At 34.3% G+C, this 15,540-nt stretch overlaps 1 protein-coding gene across 11 annotated transcripts in view; it reads left to right on the top strand.

Moving 5' to 3' along the window:
* The window catches only part of SLIT2 (slit guidance ligand 2), a 262,113-nt gene that overhangs the window by 208,948 nt on the left and 37,625 nt on the right, over positions 1-15,540 (top strand). For 8 of the 11 annotated variants that reach the window (XM_080589493.1, XM_080589491.1, XM_080589492.1 and 5 more), the window contains 6 exons: positions 738-870; positions 3,915-3,983; positions 6,400-6,471; positions 6,693-6,764; positions 8,152-8,223; positions 10,573-10,736. In XM_080589493.1, coding sequence (XP_080445619.1) covers positions 738-870; positions 3,915-3,983; positions 6,400-6,471; positions 6,693-6,764; positions 8,152-8,223; positions 10,573-10,736 — 582 coding nt within the window. The remainder of the gene's footprint in view (positions 1-737; positions 871-3,914; positions 3,984-6,399; positions 6,472-6,692; positions 6,765-8,151; positions 8,224-10,572; positions 10,737-15,540) is intronic. The other 3 variants (XM_080589489.1, XM_080589496.1, XM_080589495.1) reach the window with 1 other exon arrangement.

Below are 15,540 nucleotides of genomic sequence, written 5' to 3'. Positions count from 1 at the left end.
TTCCTGCTCAGTTTCTATGTCAGTTTAAAAACCTTTCACCCATTTTTAGATGATTAGCAAGCACATGACTGCTGTATATATGTTTTTAAAAGTTTTTCTTGCCTATGTTCCATACTGTAATTATAACTTACAGATAATATAAAGATTACATACATTGATCAAATGTTGTAGTTCAAATGAGAATATTTTCAAATGTTGATGCTCAAATCAAGCACTCTTTCAGGTGACTTGATCAAATGCATGCTATTTTTCTCAGTTTGTGACTTCGAGAATGTCAGAATTCCCCTTACCGATTAAAGAAATAATGGTTTCTGTCTTGCATCTCTCTCACACACACTTGCATTTCTTAAATTATTAGTTTGTGAATTTTCAAGGCTGCAACTTTACTTTAAAGGGACTCTGTTTATTTTAAATCATTTGCTAATTTTGAAAATCAGCATATATTTTGTTTTATTATGTTTCATTTTAAGTTATGTTTTTTCTTTAATGATCTTTTTTTTTTTCCCAAATAATAACATTTTTATCTAGTAAAACAAAATCACACTAAATAAAACATTATTTGAAATGTAAATTCTTGGAGCAATGGTTTATAGTGGTGAGAATATTTTCCATCCATAGAGATATCATAATGCAAAAATCTCATTTTTGCTTATGAGAATTACACGTGGGACATTATTGCTAATCCTGAAATGTCATTTGCATGGCAAGCTTAACATCTGTTTGTTTTTATTAACCAGGAAATGATGACAATAGCTGTTCTCCACTGTCCCGCTGTCCTGCGGAATGTACTTGTCTAGACACAGTAGTTCGCTGCAGCAACAAAGGCCTAAAAGCTTTGCCTAAAGGCATCCCAAAAGATGTAACTGAACTGTAAGTGGCACAGTTTTTTCCCTTTCATAAAAATCAATGTCAGATATATAGTGTCAGATTCATCAATGAGGGGAGAAGTGAAGAATTGGCTTCACTTGTTCAGCTGAAATTTATTAATATAGCGCTTTGTAGATATAAAGACTTGCAAAGAATCTTGAGAACTCTGAGGTTATGTTTGAATTAGCAATGCTCTCTAAGTCTCAAAACACTTAAAGAACCCTCTGTTGCTGCAAAGCTTTACAAATCTATGTATACAAAATTATAATCACTCTCGGAATTTATAACCCCAACAATGAACTGTCATGTCACTGAATATGGTCATTATATTTCAATGGATTAAATTATAGGCAAAAATGAATTTGATTATTCTGTATTCATTATTCTAATGGGAAGGAATGAAGAAGTTCAACTACAATTCAAAAGCAGAAAGACAGCAGTCTATTAAAGTGTTTGTATATTTTCATAATAACTGTGGGTTTGTGATATTTTATAAAGACTGGTTCTAATAGATATAAAGTGAGATTTTTCATATAGGAAGTCATATAGTCTGGAATATTTCATTACGCAAGATTAGTTTTTATATGAGAAAAATGGTACATTATATGTATATATAATTTGGTGCATTTATTTGCATAAAATGGCGTGTTTTATGCAAATATACAATTTGGATATGCAGATGGACAGTAAAGCTGATATAAAAACAAGTTTGGTACCTCATGCATTGTTTGAAGATCATGACTGAATAGATACTCACCAAACTAAATGAGTCAATTTTTATGCATTATCAAAGGGAAAGTATAAACCTAAAAATTGGTTTCATTATCTACTTTGAAAAATGGTTGCAAAACTGAAAGAAATAGTTGGAACTTATTGACAAGAAAAAAAGTTTGGTCATACTGTCATCCTGAGTTATAAATCGCAATTGTTTAGTATTATTAATCCTGCATAATGACTGATTAACATGGTGTTTTTTTAGAAGACATCATAACTGACTTTTAAATCACTGTAACAGTTTTATTATTTTAGTATTTGTTATTATATATAAGATTCTGAAATGTCCACCAGTAATTTGGTGCTTAAAAGCATCCAAAAGGAATTGATCATAAATGAAGAGAAATTACTAAGAATTCAAATTAGCATACAGCTATATAAGCCTGTAACTTTTTTCTTTTTTCCTAATAGAAGATGACTTAATTAAATATAGTCTGGCATAATAAACACAATTTGACAATGTAAGGGTATCAATGCAATGTAAAATTAAGCATCTGAAGAGAGATGCTTTTGGAAGTGCAAGTGGAACCCTGACTGTGACTGAAAACTCATTTGTGTACAATTTTGTATGCTTTAATTAGTGTCTAAGCATGCAATTTAGCATATTTTTCAAAAGGATAATGGAGGTGGTTCCTGTTAGCAGTTGCATACTGATTGATTATTTTTGTTCATTAGCATGCATAACCCTTCCAAGATGTACCCTTCATTTTATAAAATATCTTAATAGTTGCTTCATTTGAACAAGCAGGAGTTTTTATCAAACAAGTGGATGCTTGTAGTACTTCAGTTCTACTGAAGCTAAAGCAATATATCCTAATTTATCTGTCTGATAAAATAATTTCCTCTGAATACTCATTTCTTCAAAAAGTTTAAATGTTGTGGGTTTTGTTTTGTTTTTTTATATTTTAATAATTATGTCCGTGGTTCATTCACCACCATTTATGTAAAACCATTAACATAAGCAGACATTTTGGATTTGGCAAGCATCCAGAAAGTCAGAATCCAGGAGGAGGGGCAAGGAGGTTGATTAGATGTAGGTTGTTATTTTTTGGCCTGGCAATCCACTAACTGTGTTAAGTAAAAGTTTCCAGAGATGTTGCAGCATACTTAAAGGCATTAAGCTCAAAATTCATCTAAGAATGTCTGTAGCCAAGACTGCTATTAACTCAAGTGTGTTGCAGTCATTTGGATTGCTAAAGTATCTCCTTTGTACAGAGATAATGAGGGCGTAGTTTTCAACTTGGGTTCCGGGAGACACAAGTAATACCACCTTAATGCCACCATTGGCAAGTTTAACCCTGTTGAGAAACTAATGGCCTTTTATGTTCCTGCCCCGCACTGCGTGCTCCATATCAAAGAACTGGGTGCATTCAGCAGTTCCTAGAATCTCTAAACTACTTGCCCTGGTTACATGAAGAGCTCCTCCACTTGCACTTTGTAATGACCGGCTGCACACTGGAAAGCTTTTTAGGCATGACCTGTTAACCTTCCTCTTCCTGTAATTCAGGTTCTGATATGGTTTGATGGCTCTGCACCTGTTAACTATCTCTAAGGATGAGCAAGTTTGTTATTGAGAATTATGAGCATGGAATATGAGCAAGTAATGTAATACAGGCACTGTAAACCTACAAAGAAGAAGAAAAAAAAAATCGAACTTTTCTAGCGAAGGGTAATTGATTGCTGTCTTTAGTCCGTAACATACTGCAGAGGAACAGGCTTGTGATATATCATTCCTGACACACCATGAGAGACACAGGGAAAAATTACGGAAGATGACCTGAATTACAGGCATGACAAATGAATTTGCTCATATTCAGATTTGATACCAGCCCATGCTCTTTCTACATTAAAGGACTAAGTCTTAAATTTAAGGCTGTGTTTCTACTTGCAATAGCTCAAAATCCACGCTTAATACAAGTCATATAAGTCAGATATTTGCTTTTCTTTTCACCAATAGGTATGTATAAAATAGAGCAAATAAAGAACTCAGTTTGCAAAGCTCTTAAGAATAACAAAAATTACTATGTAAGGGTTAGCTGTTGATACTATTACTTCATAATATCTGATAGAAGAGTATTTGCATCTTAGGCTACAGATCCTCAGCTGTGTCTCTAAAAAACAGTATTTGTACTCAAGGGTTCTTACAAAATGGGAATATTAGGTATTCATACTAAATTTTCTGTACTGTTGGATTTTAAAATTAGTGCATGGAGATGCTACTGTTGTAATGAAAAAAAAACAAAACACCTCTATATTTTATTTTTCTATTTTAGTTATTTGGATGGAAATCAGTTTACCCTTGTTCCAAAAGAGCTTTCCAACTACAAGCATTTAACACTTATGTAAGTAGTTTTATATCATCCTTTTCTACTGGCATGGAAACAAAAACAAAAAATCCCCTACTTCATCATATATGTTTTTAGTTGTAAGAAAAAAACATGAAATATATTATGTATTTTAGTAAATATAATGCCCAAACACATTTTATGATGGGATCACATCTTACATATGACATACTTGGTCACATTTTATAAGCTGGGCTATTTCATTGCAGTGATTACACCACAGAGTAAGTAAGTAGTTAACCTGAAAAGAGATGTAATATCTTAAAAAATGTGTTAAGGTAATACAGTATTCTGTTACGCAGCTCCATAAAGGCACTGAAATTATTTTATTTATAAAAGAAAGATTCGGTGGTGTTCATATAGGAATAGCACATGCTATGGTGGTAACACTTGAATATAACCCCTTCTGTTTCTCCGATAATATATGGTTTAATGACTGAAGAAGAGAGGTTGTCTAGAGCTCCTTACTATTGCTGACTCACTCTGTGATTTGAGGCAAATCACTACCTGCTCCAAAATTTATTTCATCCACTTCATGAAAGATTTGAATATGATTTCCATAACTTAGAATAGCAAAGTGGGAGAAACAGGAAGACTGTCAATGTAAATGTCTGTAATTCCTTTGTTAGCACCATAAAATTTATACCAGCTGAGGCTGAACTGCATAACATTCTGAAATCACTTGTGGTTTCAGTAAAATCAGAAAAAAAGTAACAAAAGTAGGGAGTAAGAAAATCCCTTAAATTTCTTTTTGACTCTTTTTAGAGCTTTGATGCTAAAATTGAAAGTAGTTTGGCATTTAAAAACAAGGTCTTGATTTCCTTTATTTACCTCATGCTAGACAAAAGTGGTCATTGTCACAAATTTAGAAAAGAGATGCTTCGAAAACTTTAATATTTTGCCAATAGCATCAGAAAAAAAAAAAAAAAAAGAAAAAAAAAAAAAGAGAGAAACCTGCAATATTCTCAAATGTAAACAGTGTAGGCCTAGGAAGTCTCTGTGAGTTATTCAGGGAAGTTATGCAAGTTCTAACTTGAAGCACACATAAAATATAAACTTCGGAATCTTGGTACATACAAGAAGCAAACATAGATTGGACTGCATGCAGTAATAATGTCAGTGGAGGCTGGAGATTAAATTAATTAGAATAATAGTGACAGGGCTTCCATCATAGAGATTGTACCTACTCCTTTTCTATTTTTGACAAACATAGTCGTAAATTGGATAACTTTACCTCTTAATCAGAAAATACACATAAACTATTTACCAGACAGCTGTAGTACAATAATTGATAAACTGAACAGTAAATAAAATACAAAGAAGATAAGTATTAACAGTCTCTTCATACCAGACTTGTGGGGGTACATTATTGTCATCTCTTCTGAATGTATCCTCATACTGCTTTTTGGAATTTGAGAATGTTCCTCGGCTGTGTTTCGAAAACCAAAACGCTATGCATAGTTCTCTGGCTGAACTTGGAATCACATATGAGTCTTTTGAGTTCCAACTAACATGGAAAATTTTTATTTCTAACTTTTTTCTCATATGAATAGATTGCACTGTTATATATGGTTTAGTATGTTTATTATTATGAGTCAATTGTCTTACATGCTTTCATGAAATTTCAAGTGGAGAAATATGTATACTACACTGCTATTCAACAGTACTCTAAGTTAAAATACCAAGGTCCCCTCAGAAACAAATGCTTAAACAGATTTAGAATTAAATTTCACCACAGAATATGGTAAACAGCAGTGAAATAGCCAGCATAAAATGAAAACTAAAGCACAATATGAGAATAAAGAACAGGCATTATTTAAATTTAGTACAGCTTTTTCAAATCTTCTTTGAAGCTACCATCTTTGAAGCTGCCAGCATACCACTCCAGCTTCCATCATACTTACACTTGAGATTTTATTCATTAGAATATTGAACAAGAAAGATGTTAAGGCTATAAATCTTAGATAGCGTTCTTTACAATAATAGCTCTGGGCTTTGATGTGTTCAGCCTGTAAGTGTTAAGTAGATTACTATATGATACTTACTCAGGTGTCATTAAGGATATGACTAAAATGATTTCAACTTTAAAACATCACTTTTATTTCTATACTTGGGTTCATGTAGGATTGCATTATTAACTCAGTAGCATGATGGACATTGCTGTTGTAAAAGAATGCATCACGCTGCTCTTTCATCTGTGTTGAAATGAAAATGCTTTCCATTGATCAAGCTAAACACTTGCTAGGCTTGTATATGGCATGTGAAAATAAAAATGTTTGCTGCTTTAAATATTGATACCAATTATGATACTACTTCTACTAATAAAAGTAATGTGTCTGTCAGTTTAACTTCCAGTGTTTCAGGACTTGGGCAGTCATTTTAAGGTCTGAATTTCTGAATTTATTTTTTATAGAGATTTAAGTAACAACAGAATCAGCACACTTTCTAATCAGAGCTTCAGCAACATGACTCAGCTGCTCACCTTGTAAGTTTAAACATGTAACAATGACACTTTGGAAGCATTACAGTTTTATTTGTCTTGGAAAGAAGGGGCATTTTGTTGATATTAAAGCTTGCTTGTTGTGGAGGCTGTAAAATAACTTGTTTCCTAACGACCTATGTGTGCAAAAGCTGTTATGGCCTTGCTCTGCATTCTGTTTACTGAATGCCTGATTTACCTGCTGACAGGATTTTGTATATTTTCAGAATTCTTAGTTACAATCGCCTGAGATGTATCCCTGCACGGACTTTTGATGGGTTGAAATCACTTAGGTTGTTGTAAGTATTATTTTTTAACCATTGTCATTTTCCAGAATTTTTATTTGCATATAGCAGATAGCAAATCTGTGCGAAATTACTGGATTGTAAAATCTATCAAGTATTTGAGAAGTGATAATTACATAGTCTTGAAACTCTTTAGTGTTTTCATTCTGGGAAAGTATACTACAAAATACTGCACAACATATAATACGACCCTGGACAACATGTATACACAAACCCCTACACTTTATTTTTCTGCTTTTTAATCATGACTGTATCTCTTTTGTGAGTTATATTCTTGCTTGTTATAAGAATTAAAGTCTAACAAAAATGTCATACATAAATTTTCATATATATATTTTTGCAGCTGTATTTTTAAGATTTTTATTCCAACAATAGATATCTGTCTTTATTGTTTTGTTTAATATGAGAGTATTTCCATCAGGATCAACTATTCAAAACCAATAAAAGATATTTTGATTCCAAGAAAACATTCCACTTTAGCACTAGAAAGACCATAGTTGAAAGGGCAGTGGGAGAAGCAGCAAAATGTGACAAAGGAAAATTAAAAAATGGTCATTCTAGTTTACACCTTCTTTTTGTTATAAAACAAACAAACAACAAAAAAAATCCTGCAGAACTTCTGTCTCAAAAGTCCCCAGTTGAATCTGTAATTTTTGTCTTCATTTGAGTAGCTTCATTGAATAGCTCAGTTGGATTAAATATCTCAAATGTCTCACGAATGGCATTATTTAAGTGTGTTTACATAAACTGAGTCCTTTTTTTATGTAAATGTGGATCAAGTCTTAATAATTCTGTATGTACGAGATATACATGTAAATGAATGAATTTAAATAACAGGACACATTTCCGTGCAGGTTTGCTACAGGAGACAGTATTGACACGTAATAAGGTTTTTACTATCAAAATAGTAAAAACCCTATTAGAAACATTTATTAAAACCTTATTTAAAACCTTTATTTAAAACCTTATTAAAACCTTTTCTATCAACCTTAGTAATTATATTAATGAACAGTCAATACCTGTATTTTCTGTGCATTGATGGAAGATAAAAAATGCATGAACCAAATTAGCAGGAATTTCAGGGAACTGCTAAAAAAGTCAGAAATAAGTCTTCGGCCATACCTAAATCCAGTAAGTACTTTGCAGACACCTTTGACTGACCTTTATTCTTTGAATTAAAAAAAAATATATCAAATGAAAATATAAGGAAAAAAATCAAGTGATGAGTAGGCTGCTGATTAAAGCGTAAGTAAACAAGGCTGGAAACACAGAGGAACTGAAAAATATGAAAAGATGAAAACTTTTTACAAAAGCTGAAATTTCTGAAATTAATTTCCTGAGATTTATACATATGTATTATTTTGTTTATTTTCTTGTTAAGGTCTTTACATGGCAATGACATTTCTGTTGTTCCTGAAGGAGCTTTTAATGATCTCTCAGCACTATCACATCTGTGAGTATTCAAATGATAAACATAAATGATTTTATGTTGTTTAGCAAATTTCATACAGTTGAACAAAGACAAATGCAAAGGCCTGCTCTGGAACAACCCTAGCAGAGGCTGGGGACAGAACAGATAGCTAGCAGCTCAGCAGAGAAATCCTGGACCTTCTGCTGGGCAGCAAATTGAATGTCAGGCACGTGCCCTTATGGCAACGAAGGCTGAAGATGATCTCTGCTGAATTAGTAAGCGAGGAGCAAGGTGACTGAGGAGAGTGGTTGCTCACTTCTGCTTGGCCCTAGTAAGGACACATCTGGAATATGTGTTCAGTTTCTCCAGAACAAAGTAGATACGTATGAAACAGAGCAAGTCCAGGATAGAAGTGGGCAAGGTGGGGAGGGTGCTGTGAGTTGTGAGAAGGTAAAGGAACTGGTTTTATTTAGCCTGGAGAAGGAGATGTCAAGGAGGGACCTAACAGCAGTTTTTAAGCCTTTAAGGGAATTATAGCAATGACAGACAGATTTTTCTCAGAGGTTGCAAAGTGAAAGATGAGAGTCAACAGTCACAAGCCACAATAAGGGAAGTTTCATTGACATAATGAAAAATTTTTCACCTTGAGGGTAGTTTAGCTTTGGAACAGGTTGCCTGGAGAAACGGCAGAATCTCTCCTCCCTGGAGATTTTCAGAACTCAGCAGGACACAGCCCTGAGCAACCCTGCTCTGACTTTGAAGTAAGCCCCACTTTGTTCAGGAGGTGGGACTAGATGACCTCCAAAGAACCCTTCCAGCCTAAATTATTCTATGTTTCTGTGCTGGTGTTTGTTGACGTTAAATGCATGGAATCTGATTTCAGAATATCCTCTGAAGCACTGTTTCTGTCCTTAATTTTCAATGGAAACTTAGATTAGAGCAAGTTACCTACCTATAAACCTCACTGTGTTTACGGGTAGTTATTAAATCTTTTCTTTCATTTAAGGAGTAAGCTGACTAGTGCCTTTAAATGTACCCATTTTTGATGTTTCTGGTTGTTAAAAAAAAAAATAATAATAAAAAAAATCTGCTTCTAATTCAATATCGGACTTTTACATTTAATTTGCCATTTCTCAGAAATTTGATGAGCCCAGTCAAGCTTTAAGTCATTGATCAGTCATTCAAATGCTACTATTAGACTACCTCATCTACATTAAAATCAGTAAAGCTTACATAGATTTGATTGTCTTTGCTGTTATTTTTTCTTAACATTACCAATTATCCTTGCTAATATTCTGATTTTAGCAGAGCCAACTGCTCAGTTCACACTGACATCAGGCTGACATTCACTCTTGTGAATATGGCCTGGACAAATTGTAGGTATTTCTCTTTACATGGGAAGTTTGCTATTACACGACCATATTACCAGGTCTGATTTTTTGTTAATGCTCTGACTATAGCCTGAATGAACGTATATATGTGTGTGTGTGTGTATACAATTTCTTCTGTTCATCTGGAAGCCTGTAGCAATAATTAAGAAGGTTTAGTGTGTCAGAAAAGAGTGTGTCTGTAGTAGTTTCTACCACCTTTGCTTTTGCTTGCCAAGGATTTTATTCCCTTTCTTGAAGATCCCTTTATCCAAAGTTGTGGAACAATCTGAAAGAAGCTCTATAATTATTTTATTGAAATGAATATGGGTATGTCTTTATAGGAAAACAAAACAGAGGCTTAAAAACCTTTACAGTAATTAATCCCCAAAATCTCTAGCTATATTGTTTTTTAATTAAAAAAACAATCAAATTTATTTAAAGAAAAGGATTTAATTTCACAACAGGGCAGCTCTTATGTAAGGGGTAGTGTAGTTTTATTTATGTATACAGCAGAGATCTCTTACAGAATTCTGCACATAGTTGTGAATTCAGTGGGAGATCTTGAAAGAGGAAATAATTAAATCAAATTTGGAAGCTTAGAAACAGATGGTTTGTACCAGCCTGGGAGCCATAAACTGAAAAGGAAAAATATCTGGGTGGAACTTTGTGGGGCTGCTTTGGAAGAAATATTTTATTCTTCCTAACTTAATTTCCCAGTATCAGTTTCATTCTGATGATGCAGTTGATATTGCCCATTACATACCAAAAGTGACACAGAGTTAAGTTTACGGAAATGCAGGTAAGTTTGGGTAGTTTTTTTTACCAAGTTTATTGTTAAAACTTACTTCTTGATTTAAAACCTAAATATAGACACTTCATGCACTTACACTTAGGGTCAGTTTGGTGGAGGGGAGGTATGGTTTGTGGTTTGAGATTTTTGCCAGCCTCAGTTTTCTGGGTTCTCTTTCTAAAAACAAACATTTAAAACTTTATTCCCTTTTTGTTTATCTGTTTTCCATAGGGCTATTGGAGCAAATCCTCTTTATTGTGATTGTAACATGCAGTGGCTGTCTGACTGGGTAAAATCAGAATATAAAGAACCTGGTATTGCGCGTTGTGCTGGCCCTGGAGAAATGGCAGATAAACTTCTACTCACAACTCCATCTAAAAAATTTACTTGCCAAGGTACTGTTGGTGATTGTTTATTTGTTATTTACATTTATAATACATTTATTTTTTATATTTATTTACAACTGTGCATTTATTACAGTGTCTTCACTCTTGTCATCATTTCTCCTCATACTTAGGGATCTAGCTGTTGGTTCCTTTCAGGAATTGTATTTATTTTAAAAACTTCTATGACATTTTGTTTTGTTTGCTTTTTTGTTTGTTTTTTGTTTGTTTGCTGTTTTTTTCAATCAAGAGATGGAGAAAAGTCTGATTTGCAGTGTAATACTCATCAGTATATAGATGTAAATAGGTAGCTGGTACTGTCTCACTAATGAACTAAAATTTAAACATCTACACTTCTCTTAACTAAAGAATGTCCTTTCCCTTCAGACTGTTTATAGTAAAACCTGTAAATACAACTGTAATCCTAGCAGTCTGCATTATCTCAGTGGTATGTAATTGCATCAATATGCCCAGAATGCTGTTTTCTTTGATGTTTCAGAAGAAAGCCTAAAATACACAGAATAGATAAAAGATGTGATTACCTGTAGAAGTCTCATTCTAGATGTTATTATATAGGTAGGTTTCTTGGGGATTGAAACAAGTATTTATCTCTGTGTTGGTACCAATGTTATTGGCACTTTTATGACAAATTATTCCTGTTTAATTCTCAGGTTCTTTTTCTGAACCCTAGTATTTTTTGTCTTAGAACAATATCTTTTTGATTCATATGTGAGAGTAGACTTAGTTTGTTTTGCTGTTTAATCTTACTCAATTCTCTCCATTTCTCTCCTTTTAAATATTTTGGAAGCACAGCTTCTGCTGTAGCTTCATTTTTCAGACTCAGGCTTATACTTGTAAGTTGTCACTAAGTTTATAGTTATTTTTGAGGCATCAGATAAATATGATCTTATTTTTTGTAGAAGTAACTTATTCTCAGCGTATAGGTAGTCTTCAAGCTATTTTTACATATTCATCTGTTAATGCATTATCAAAGGTGTAAATTCTTCCTTAAAAAAGCTTTGGGACTTCACCAGAGTTAGCTTTCATCCCAAGTTGTTCCTTACAATGTTCTATTCGTTCTGTTCATTCTTCTCTCATTAGGCTTTCTGTGAAAAAAATGTTTTTGTAATCAAAAAACACTGGAAATCCAACCCATTATTTTGTATGTGATGCCAATTAATTATCCTTCCAAATTCTTCTTAGAATTTTTCAATAGTATTTCTTTGAGGTCATACCTGTGTTAATTGCATATGACACTCATCTTTTGCAAAGTTCATTAGTCTGATTTTAGATAGAACATTTGGTGGCCAATCCGATCGTTTTCTCCACAAGCATCCACAGAATAATATTATTGCAGTTATGCTTTTATTACACATTGTTGTAGGTATGTAAGTGAAATGAAGGACTTTTTTTTGGTTATTTTCTAACTGTCATTTTTAAAAAATGAGTCACCCCTTCCTACAATCATTATTATTTTTCTGTCAGACATTCCAAATAGTACATCTTACTTCCTCTTGCCCATCAGAAAATATCCTTTGTATTATTATGCAGGGAAAGTATTGTATTTCTTTCACTTCCAGGAATAGAAATCTGGTACTATGGGTACCTTTGAGAGAAATAATTTTCCTGCCACTGTTCTTCTGTGAAGATGTCATAATTACAGATTGCCACTCGGCAGCATTTCAATGACAAGATGGCCCTGTAAGACAATTATATGTCTGTTATCCAAAGATAAGTAATTTTTTCTTTTGCTTAGAATCATAGAATCATAGAATCTCCTGAGATGGAAGGGACCCACAAGGATCATCAAGTCCAACTCCTGGCTCCACACAGGACCACCCAAAAATCAGACCAGATGTCTGAGAGTGTTGTCCAAATGCTTCTTGAACTCTGGCAGGCTTGGTGCTGTGACCACTGCCCTGGGGAGCCTGTCCCAGTGCCTGACTGCCCTCTGGGTGCAGAACCTTTTCCTAACCCCCAGCCTGACCCTCCCCTGTCCCAGCTCCATGCCGTTCCCTCGGGTCCTGTCGCTGTCCCCAGAGAGCAGAGCTCAGCACCTGCCCCTCCGCTCCCCTCGTGAGGGAGCTGCAGGCCGCCATGAGGCCTCCCCTCAGCCTGCTCTGCTCTGGGCTGAGCAAAGCAAGGGACCTCAGCCACTCCTTATATATCTTCCCCTCTAGACCCTTCATCTTTGTAGCCCTCCTTTGGACACACTGCTAGTCTTTCTTATATTGTGGTGCCCCAAACTGCACACAGTATTTGAGGTGAGCCCATACCAGAGCAGAGCGGGACAATGCCTTCCCTCGACCAGCTAGCAATGCCATGTCTGATCCACCCCAGGATACAGTTGGCCCTTTTGGCTGCCAGGACATACTGTTGACTCATATTCAACTTGCTATTAACCAAAATCCCCAGTTCCCTTTCTGTGAGGCTGCTCTCAAGCCTCTCATCCCCCAGTTTGTATGTATAGCCAGATTTACCCCTTCTCAGGTGCAGAATCCAGCACTTACTCTTGTTAAACTTCATATTGTTGGTGATTGCCCAGCCCTCTGATTTGTAAAGATCTCTCTGCAAGGCATCTCTACCCTTGACAGAGGGTAGGAATAGGGATTAGAAAGATGCTATATTCCTATTAAGAAATAGTTGACTTTCTTTTACAGATATATATCTGTTTATTTTCTGCTATTGCGTACACACTAACAGGCAAAATGTGTAATTCCCTCCTATCAGTACCTCTGGATTCAGTTCAAACTGAAACTGGTGCTTGAATTTGAATCACATAAAAATAGTTTCCTGTGAAAATGAGCATTTTAAAATGAAGTCTCAGTTATAAAATTCCATAAAAAATGGACCTTACTCTTAACTTTATGAATTATTCTCCTCCAGGAACCATCTTAGTGTTTTCTTCTTGCAGCTGTTTTTTCTAGGTTTATGGGCTTTTTTTTTTTTTTCCTTTTTTTTTTTTTTTTTTAATGTGGCCTCTAACAGATTCTCAATCTTTTACTCCTTTACCATTCATGCCCTGCTTCTAGAGATTCCAGGGCCTTGTGGTTTTCTGATACCAGGTAAGGCTGTAAGTGATGGAATGGGTGATATGTTTAAGAACAAACCTTCTGACCTTCCTTTTGTGAACCTCAGACAGACTTCTTTCCTAAGACATGCATGTTTACTGTTTGTTTCTCCCTTTGATGATTTTAGAACTGACTCTTCATGATATATCATTTAACATAGTTGTATGAAAAGGTTTGTTATTTTAAAAGCCTAGATTCAGGATCTGAAAAACGCAATTGAAATGATCATTGCCACTGCATTGTACTGAAATCAGTGTATTCATTAGCAGTTTTGATATAAGTGACTCTGCAGATACTGATTTTGAGGCCATATACAAGAGCAAATAGGAGCTCCTGCATCATAAAAAGTCAGGATTTCAAGTTTTTCTTGCAAAGGTTTCTCTAGAAACTGGTCTTGGGAGAGTTTATCTTATGCTTTTCTTCAAAAATATTAGACAAATAAACGAGTGTGTGTGTTTATATTTATCAATAAAATAATATGCATTTAGTTTTTCACTCTTTATGAAAGAACAGTGTTTATTTTGCTTTTAAGATTTTTTTTTCAGTTATAGCTTATTGAAGGATATATATATTTCTGCAGTGTTAAAAGTTAAACAATAGGGTATTCTATTTCATACAGAATATTTTCTTTTCATATACAGGTCTTTTAACACATCCAGGCAGATAAGGGAAGGAATGATATAGTGAAAATGAGAATCGGTTCCAGAACTTCCTTTTCATTAGACTTAAGTAAAAAAAATTCTAAAACTTTTTTTTTTTTTGATCTTATAGCTGAAAAATGATGAATCAAATTGATGTTCATTTTCATTGGATCCTCCATACTTAGTAATTTGAAATAAATGCTTATGACACAAAATCAGATCAGTGTTGTTTACTATCTTGCTGGGAATCATGTTCCCATTTGCTGGCTCTTTTTCAGAAGTGAAATTTAGATTGCTAATCCATATAGGAAAATAACCTCAGTTACTGAATATTTTTTTAATTCATGCCAAATAATTGTCAGTTTATTTCATAAGAAGTAGAAATGAGGCCATCATGTTCAGCCTAATCAGTTGAGACAAGGAAGCAGAGACTTTAAGGCTACAGAACAGTGTTACATTTATCTTCTTTTATGTATGTGCTTTTCACTCCATATATTTTTCACAGAACATTTTAATACAATCTATCAATAACCAGAAATAGTCTACAGTAAATAGGCAAGACTTTCTGTATGTTAATTCTATGGTGTTTGTTTCAACTCACCTACCTTTGCTGTTTGCTGCTTTAGCAAACTATAATCAACTATAGATTTTTCTTTCAAAATAAGGTAATGAAGACAAGAATAGTCAATGATCCATACAGATGGTGACTTTGGCAATTGTCACAAATTACCGTGTTCATCTCCTTGCATTTGCTTGCAAACTGTGACACAGATGGATACCAGCAACTGCAGATAAAAAGAAAAATTTGTGAGCCTATTCCCAGCATCCCTACTGTATCTTTATAATCATATGGCTTCCTTCCATTCCAGCTCCTTTTCAATGACTTATCTGAGTTTAATTTCCAAAGAAAAAATAAGAAAGCTAAGACATCTGAGTAAAGACAAAACAAAACAAAACCCACCATACCTCAGTAAAAGTGCACTGTTGGTTTGAAAAACATTGCGGTCTGGCTCATTTTGATGAGAGCAATCAGGCAGTTCCACCCCCAGTAGGTCTGAGAAGTCTTTTTTTGTGTGTGTGTTTTTGTGTCTGTGTGTGTGTGTT

Source organism: Anser brachyrhynchus (genome assembly GCF_964034855.1).
Source record: "Anser brachyrhynchus genome assembly, chromosome: 4".
In the NCBI taxonomy this organism is placed as follows: Eukaryota; Metazoa; Chordata; class Aves; order Anseriformes; family Anatidae; genus Anser; species Anser brachyrhynchus.
Note: the sequence above shows the minus strand (reverse complement) of the source record. Positions and strands in the feature narration are given on the sequence as shown.